The sequence below is a fragment of the Benincasa hispida genome, chromosome 12 (genome assembly GCF_009727055.1).
Source record: "Benincasa hispida cultivar B227 chromosome 12, ASM972705v1, whole genome shotgun sequence".
Taxonomy (NCBI): domain Eukaryota; kingdom Viridiplantae; phylum Streptophyta; class Magnoliopsida; order Cucurbitales; family Cucurbitaceae; genus Benincasa; species Benincasa hispida.
Genome location: NC_052360.1, coordinates 9,513,838 through 9,521,818, shown reverse-complemented (window position 1 = coordinate 9,521,818; position 7,981 = coordinate 9,513,838). Strand labels below are relative to the sequence as shown.

General features: G+C 28.8%; 1 protein-coding gene across 2 annotated transcripts; it reads right to left on the bottom strand.

The window, feature by feature from the left end:
- Nucleotides 1-567: 567 nt before the first annotated feature.
- On the bottom strand, nucleotides 568-7,295 carry LOC120092764 (agamous-like MADS-box protein AGL19). Of its 2 annotated transcripts, XM_039050955.1 has the most exons (9): nucleotides 7,181-7,295; nucleotides 6,956-7,082; nucleotides 6,584-6,787; nucleotides 5,013-5,091; nucleotides 3,086-3,150; nucleotides 2,697-2,796; nucleotides 2,530-2,571; nucleotides 2,317-2,358; nucleotides 568-1,199 (listed from the first exon to the last, which is right to left on the bottom strand). In XM_039050955.1, exons 3-9 carry the CDS (start codon nucleotides 6,763-6,765, stop codon nucleotides 1,053-1,055), a joined length of 657 nt encoding a protein of 218 aa, XP_038906883.1. In that variant the 5' UTR covers nucleotides 6,766-6,787; nucleotides 6,956-7,082; nucleotides 7,181-7,295; the 3' UTR covers nucleotides 568-1,052. The 2 variants fall into 2 exon arrangements, with proteins under 2 accessions (XP_038906883.1, XP_038906882.1); XM_039050954.1 differs by having other exon boundaries at nucleotides 6,956-7,279.
- Nucleotides 7,296-7,981: the final 686 nt, after the last annotated feature.

Genomic DNA, 7,981 nt, shown 5'->3' with positions numbered 1-7,981 from the left:
AAATTAAGTCAATAAAAGTCCCTTCTACCTTTAAGTTTCTTTACTTTTTTATCTACTTTTTACCTATGTTTTCAAAAACCGAATCTTAAATCTTGAAAAAAAAAAACAATAATAATTAAATTTTAAAAAAAATGTTTTTATTTTTAAACTTTGGTTAAGAATTTAACTTTTTCACATGAAAATGATAAATCATTAAAAGAAATTGAGAGAAAACAAATACATTTTTTATAAACTAAATTGTTACCAAACAAAACTTTAATTTTTAATTTTTTTAAAATTATGTTTCTTTTCTTACCACTTTTTTACCATAGTTATCTTCTTAGACTAAGTATTTAAATTCTTAGTTAAATTCTGCCTAAAAAACAAATTTTTAAAAACTATTTTTTTTTTTTTCAAAATTTGTCATGAAGTTAGAAACCACACCCAAAAAAAGTAGACCTAATTTCAACTCAAACTTGTGAACAGCTTGGGGACCAATGTCAAGCCCTTTTTTTTTCCTTTTCTTTTCCTCACAAATCAAACACTATATATCTTCCATTTCCAATATATATAAGAATCTACTTCTTGTAGCCTTCAAATATAGACAAATTCCCATTCAAACTTCACAATCTAGACACCAAATTTCCACATGTTTTTAAAAAAGTAAAGTAACCACAAAAGGAGAAACAGAAACATGTTGTAAAATGAAAATCACAAGCAAAAGCTGAGAATAATAAAAAGAAAAAAAAAAAAAAAAAAAAAAAAGAGACAGTATCCAACAAGGTACACAGTTCCTAAATATACAGGTAATTAAGTTTCATCTATATACTTTTTTTTTCTCATAAAGTATATAATGAAACATTTTATCAGAAACCATTTTCAGTTTCTATTTTTTTTTTTTTTTTTTTTTTTGGTTGGTCATGTTGGGTTTTTTCACTTTTAGTGTTAAAAATAAATGCTGCATGTAAATAAAAACTCACCTTTTTTTTTTTTTGTAATATTATTTTCTTGGGAAATTTTCAAGGGATTTTGGAAACAAGCCATTTTGTTGTTAAGTGAGGTTGGATGAAACTCTACAGGAAGCCATTGTTATTATTATTTTTGCTTCTTCTTTCTGGTGGTCCTATGAACAACTCAGTTTCCACATCCATTATCTCCTGATGGTTTGATGATTCTGATCTCTGATTGCTTTCTTGTTTTTTTGATGATTCAGTTCTAACCTGAAAATAATTCCCATGCAAAAAAGTATATATATTGTGAGCCTTTTATTGTCAGTACTCATATGGATTTGGACTTATAAGATAAACAATTTTTTGCCTGTATATGGAAAGTTGAAGTTACAAAGATATAGTTTGACTTTGAGTGTTATGTTTTAATTAGTCTCTAGATCAATTTATAGAGTGTTGAATAAGCCTCTAAATTTTTTTTAGAGTAATTGTTTTAAATAGGTGTCTATCACTATGTATCATTAATAGGTAGTGATATTTTGCTATATATAAAAATAAATTTGACTCATTTTCCTATATTTGAAAACAACTCAATTTTTTATATCATATCCAATGGGGTTCATAAACTTTGCAAACTGTCTAATAAGCCTTTGAACTTTTAGTTTTTGTCCAAAAAGTCTTTGAAATTTAAAAAAGGGTCTTATGAACCACTAGTAGAGACAAGAAATGTTTTGGAATTTTGATAATTAGGGAGGTACAAAGAGATCTATATTTTTTTAAAGTTTCAAAGATTCATTAGATATAATACTTAAGCTTTCAAACAAGTTAATCTTTTAAGTTAAGTTTTTTGGATCATCATTTAGTTTTTGAAAATTATGCTAGTTTTCTAATATTTCTTCTCAATAGTTTTGATATTTCTTAAGGAAACGTTTGAATTCATAGGCCAAATTCTAAGAACAATAACATGTTTTTTTAAAAACTTCTTTTTTCTAGTTTTCAAAACTTGATTTGAAATTTGATATTAATATTTCGAAAAAGTAGATAACAAAAACAAAGAAATCAATAGGAGTAAGTAATGTTTATGAGCTAAATTTTTTGAAAACAAATGATTATCAAATGAGGTCGAGTTACAATTCTACGGGTTGGATATGGATTCTAATTCCTATTCATATTGGAAATAAGAGAATAGTGGAACTTATCAGAGAAAGAGAGAGAGAATGGTACTTAGGTTTACTAGAAAAGAATTTATCTCTAGTTTTTCAAGTCAACTTTTTCTTATTTGTCAATTTAAAGTTAAAATTACTTATTCTACTTATTAGATTGTGATTAAGTTTAATGTAATCACAGAAAGGAAATTGATATTATGAAAAGAAAAGAGGATTGTTATAACCTTAATCTGCAGTGCTGCATTTTCTTCCAGCAACATTTTCTCCTATATACCAAATGAAAAAAAAAAATGCAATCAACAACCACCTCTAACAAAAAGAACATTTTTATTTAATTTCTAACAAAATAATATTATTGAAAGATTTAATCAGTATTTATATCAATAATTCATTGACAAGCAATTAATTACACAAGAAAGTAAGTGAAACAAAATTACCTCTTCTTTCAGCTTCATAATTTCTTCCTTCAGCATTTGATACTGAGAATTGACAATAATATAATATATGATAGTGATATATATAAAAACATTTCAAATTTTTATAAAGAGACAATTAAATCAAATTCAAGGAAAGAGGGATACTATGAATAAATCATAATATGTACCTTTCTAGACCTAATTTTGCTTAAGCTTCTTTCAAGTTGCCTTTCAAGCTGCTGCAACTCATCAATGGAACACAAATCCAAGCCATCTCCCAACAGTTTTCTGTACCATTCAAAACAGTATTGAATGTATATGTGTTTTAGGGCATGTTTTGAAAGTGGTTTATTGAAACGGTTAAAATCATTTTTGTCGTGTTCAAAATCACTTTTAACAAACATGATTTTAATGATTCATGTTTAAACATTAAAATGGTTATGAATGATTAAATACATGTTTTAAGTGATTTCAATCATGACAAAAGTGATTTTGAAATCACTTCCAAACCATGCCCTTAATATATAAGAAAAATAGGGAAATGAGTTTGTTTTTGTTTATCAAAATAATCTCAAACCTTTTACAAACTTCAAGGTGCTCTAACTTCTTAGTCATGCTAAAGGAGTCATATTCCTTCTCCAACTTTCAATCCCAAATAAATTCATCAGTTCAGATTATTCAAATACACATCAAACATAAAGACAAAATGGGGAAAATAATACACATGAACATTCCCTTCTCCCCCCCACCCACACCAACATTCCTAGCTATCATATTTAGTAGTACTAAAATGACTTTGAAATGTTTTGTGAGTTTGATTTTGATGTCTGATTTTAACAACTCAATTTTCTGTTTAGATTTTAGATTGTTTCTAGACACAACATGATAAGGGAACATGACAAACTTAATACAGATTAGTATTATAGTAAAATTGAGATTTAAAGTTGAATGTCCAAAGTAGAAAGTGGGTGAAAATGTAAGAACTAAAGGTTTAATTTTCTAAAAGAGAAAACTCATAGCAATTCGAGAATCAAAGCTACCTCCAAACTTAGACCTAAATATATCAAACAGATGATACGTGAATCGATCTTAAGAAACTGTGTTTTCAAGAGAAAAAAAAAAAGCCCAAATTTTTACTTTTTATGAAGAAGTTATTGAATGAAACCGCCATAAAGTTTTCCCTAATAACCATAGGATTTATGTACAAAAATTTACATGACTCTAACAACCATTGGATACATATTCAAAATACAGATATTTCTGTGTGGAGTAAAACTGTTAGCTACGTTGGAGTGGCTTCCTTCAATAACTTCTCTCTTTCTTAACTTCTCTTTTTTAAGGAAGAAATTAAAAGAAGGGTGGGAAAAAAAGAAAAAGAAAGCAGAAAAAAAGAAAGGGAAATGATGTTTGATAGCCATTTAGTTGCTATTTGGTGAAGGTCAAGCTTTATAAATACTATATCTATCTTTGTATGGATAATGTATTATGTGTGTTTTAGAAGTGATATCAAAATCCAAGTCAAGTTTAAAAAACTAAAAAATTTAGGTCCCGTTTGGTAACCATTTGATCTTTTATTTTTAGTTTTTGAAAATTACGCCTACAGAGATGCTACTTCCACGTCCAAATTTCTCCTACGTTATTTACTTTTTACTAATGGTTTAAAAAATCAAGTCAAATTTTGAAAACTAAAAAAAAGTAGCTTTTAAAAGATCGTTTTTGTTTTTGGAGTTTGGCTAAGAATTCAACCACTATACTAAAGAATAATGCGAATCATTGTAATAAATGGAGAGAAAATAGATTTAGTTTTCAAAAACTAAAAACAAAAAAGGAAATGGTTACCAAATGGAGCCTTAATTTTTGAAAAAATTGAATTCACCCTTAGTAAATATGAACATCATGGTACTTTTCAAAAGTCAAATAATAATCAAATGGACTTTTTGGCCCCATTTGATAACTCTTTCGTTTATTGTTTTTGAAGATTAAGTCTGTTTTCTCTTCTTATCTTATAATGGCTTGTATCTTTCTTAAGTATGAGAGTTGAATTCTTAGCTAATTTCCAAAAACAAAAACAAGTTCTTAAAAACTACCTTTTTTTTAGTTTTCAAAATTTGGCTTAATTCTCAAAAACTAAAAACTAAAAAACAAACTAGGTTTAGTTTTTAGCTTTTAGTTTTTGGTTTTTGAAAAGTAAGGTTATAAACATCACTTCCCCTATAGATTTCTTTGTTTTGTTATCTACCTTTTAAAAATATTTACAAAATCGAAGTCAAGTTTTGAAAACTCAAAAAAGTTAGTTTTTAAAAACTTATTCTTTGATTTTTGAAATTCAACCAAGAAGATAAAAATCATTGTAAAAAATTATGACAAAACAAGCATAATTTTAAAAATCAAATAGTTATCAAATGAGGAGACCTTTTGTTTGAAAAACCAAACCAGGCATATATTTCTCTTACACATTCTTTACATAAAAAGCAACACATTAATGTGTTTGAAGAACAACAAACCTGCATATCTTCAACTGCGTTGTTACTTGCCATCAAATCTTTGGTTCTGTTCTGATAGCGATCAATTGTCTTGTTCATACTGAAACATCAACAAACAAACAAAGTTAACTCCAACAATAAAACTAGGAATATGTCTTGTTCTTGTTATGAATCCCCTTAATTTTAAACTTTAGCCTTAGATTGTTAAAAAGTTTAAAACTTTAATCAAAGGGTTAGTTTAAAAATGAACGACCAAGATTTCCCATGTTCATTGGGATATGCCCTTCAAAGTCATGCGTGGGAATAAATAACCAAATTTGGAGCAATATGAAATTTTAACAAAGATCGATAAAAGATTATCTTTTTTTTTCCTTTTTTTTTTTTTTTTTGCCCCCTCCCCCTCCCATTGGATTGTGAAGCTAAATATTCCAAATGATATCCCTAATAAAGCTATTAGCTTCCTATTTTGGTATAGTCTAGCATTTCCTTAAATTACTACCTACTTAGTGAGACATGACTCAAACTAGATGCTCTCATGTCTCAACACTAGGAACTAGAAAAAATCAACCTTTATTAAAAAGAAATTTTTGTTTATCTACAAAGCCTGAGGCTTTACCTTGGAGAAAGAGAAATATGTTATTTCTTTTAAGAAGTACTTTAAATTTATAATATATATATATATATATTTCATTTAGTGATGGTATAATTCAAGCTATAATAGCTATCCCTCTATGTCTGAGAAGCCTATGAAATGAAATTCAACAGTCCTTAATAATGGGAAACCTTCATGAGTCTCACAAAGTCACACCTTGATTTTAGTCAAAGTAAAAAGCTCAGAAGTTTTCACAAATATAATGATGGTAACCAAACATAAAGTTTGAGTTCTCCAAGGTTATACTTTGTTAGTCATTTGAAGACAATAGATTCAACAAAAATGACAATAGTTTGGTAATATAAATTTAACATTAAGATTTCAATTAAAGAAATTGTTCAATAAATATATGGAGTAGTTACCAACAGGCATTATTTACCTAATAAATTCATAGGATTATTATTTGACAACATTAGTATGTTAAATCATCCATCTATTATTAGACCTAACTAAAGTAACTTAAGTTGAACATGAAATATTATCTGTAACAAAAGCTATCTTCTAAAACATTAAATTATGTAACCTTATTTTCAGAATTTTCACTGTTTTGGTCGAATTTCAAGAACGATTCCACCAAACACATGTATTCTCAATTATTCAACAGGAAACGGAAGCTACCAAACAAAATAAGCCCTAAATCAGTAAGAGGACTCTAAAATATCTATATAAAGATTTGGAATATGATTAAAGCAACTTTAAAGTTTAAGCCATTAACACAAATCTGTTGGGGATATAGAAATAAGAGGAAGGACAGTACTATTTTTGTTTGCTAAAAAGAGAAAGAAGTAGAACCAAAGGAAATAGATAGTATCCAAAAGAAAATAAACAAATACAGAAGTTTCATTATTAACCCCAAAAGGACAGTGATTTAAGAGATTTGTGGATAGATTTTTTTTCTCTTTTTTTTGGGGGGGGTGAGGGGGAAAACAAAAAATTGTACCTGCAATTGGAAAATTCATAAAGTTTGCCTCTTGGAGAGAAAATGATAAGTGCAACTTCAGCATCACAAAGAACTGAAAGCTCAAAAGCTTTCTTGAGTAAGCCATTTCTGCGCTTTGAAAAGGTAACTTGCCTGCTTGTAGCATTCTCTATGCGCTTCATTTGTGTTTTTCCTCTCACCATTTTCGCTCTTAAAGCTATTTACCTTATTTGAAAACAAAAAAGATTAGATTTTTACATCATAAATCTCACAAAAAATCAAAACCCAGATATCAAAACATAATTTCACTCAAAACCCAGAAATCAAAACATGATTTTACTCAAAACCCATTTGGAAAAAAAAAAATGGATCAAAATCCTTGCAAGGACTCACCTATGAGTAAATCTTGAGGAGTAAGGTTGATAAATGGGGAAAAAATCAGAGAAGACCTAAAAGGAAGAGGGATTTAATTTTTTTCTTTTTTCTCTTTTTTTTTTGAAGGGAGAGTCTAGAAAGAACCCTAGAAATGGGGGTATAAATAAGAAATGAGAAAGGATTAGAAAGATAGATAAAAGATACAATTTTTAGAAGGAAAGAGAATTTGAATTGACGAAGAACCTGATCTCTTTCTTTCTTTTTTGGGAAAACTCAAGTAAGAAAATAGGAACCTCCCAAAAAAAGAAACCAAACAGAATAAATGCGACCACTTGAGAAACCCATTTTTTCCTTTAATTTTTTTGTTTTTTAAAAAAAGAATTCCCTTACATTTCGGTGCACGAGGGTTAGTGTGCTACTAGCTGGCGGAGTGACACGTTGTTAAAGTGACTGACAACCACTGCGGCCGGTGACCCTTGGAGAGGCAAAGAAGGCGTTTGGAGCTGAGAACAGCAAACATTCCTGTCGGTTGCCAGTTAAACCGGGGAGGGGAGGGGTAATTTGGGGAATTTGGCTTTTGGTTTTTAGTTGGGTTTGGGTTGCAGGTAAAATTTGGAGCACTCGTCGGATACCGTAAAAGCTGTTTTCGTTTGAGGGTTTAAAGAAATGTTTCTCCGTACGTTAAAATTTTTTATGGGTTTTATTGTTCCGTACGATTCGCTTCAGAGCTGGACCAATTAAATCCCTCCACGTCATTCACTGGGAACATCCATCGTACTCTATCACGTGGCTCTTCCTTATTGATTGGTGCGTTTTTCTTTTTTATATATATATATTATCTATAGCAAATGAAAATATCGAGAACAATTTGCAATATTATTTTCCAAAAAAAGGAGAGAGAGACAACAATTTGCAATTTTTGCCATTGCCTAATTTGCTGTCTTCTTATGAGCCATATGTGCTAATTTTGGTTAAATATGAGGTTTGTGTCTAAAATTTATATTCTCATTGTTGGAAAATGATTTCTATTTTAACTCATATTTT

Bases quoted from the DNA above. Each gene is read 5' to 3' on its own strand.
- LOC120092764 (XM_039050955.1), bottom strand. From the start codon at position 6,765: ATGGTGAGAGGAAAAACACAAATGAAGCGCATAGAGAATGCTACAAGC. The intron at 2,797-3,085 runs GTTTGAGATTAT...TGAATGGTACAG, and splicing joins CACCTTGAAGTTTGTAAAAG to AAAACTGTTGGGAGATGGCT. The intron at 2,359-2,529 runs GTAATTTTGTTT...TTTGGTATATAG, and splicing joins TTATGAAGCTGAAAGAAGAG to GAGAAAATGTTGCTGGAAGA.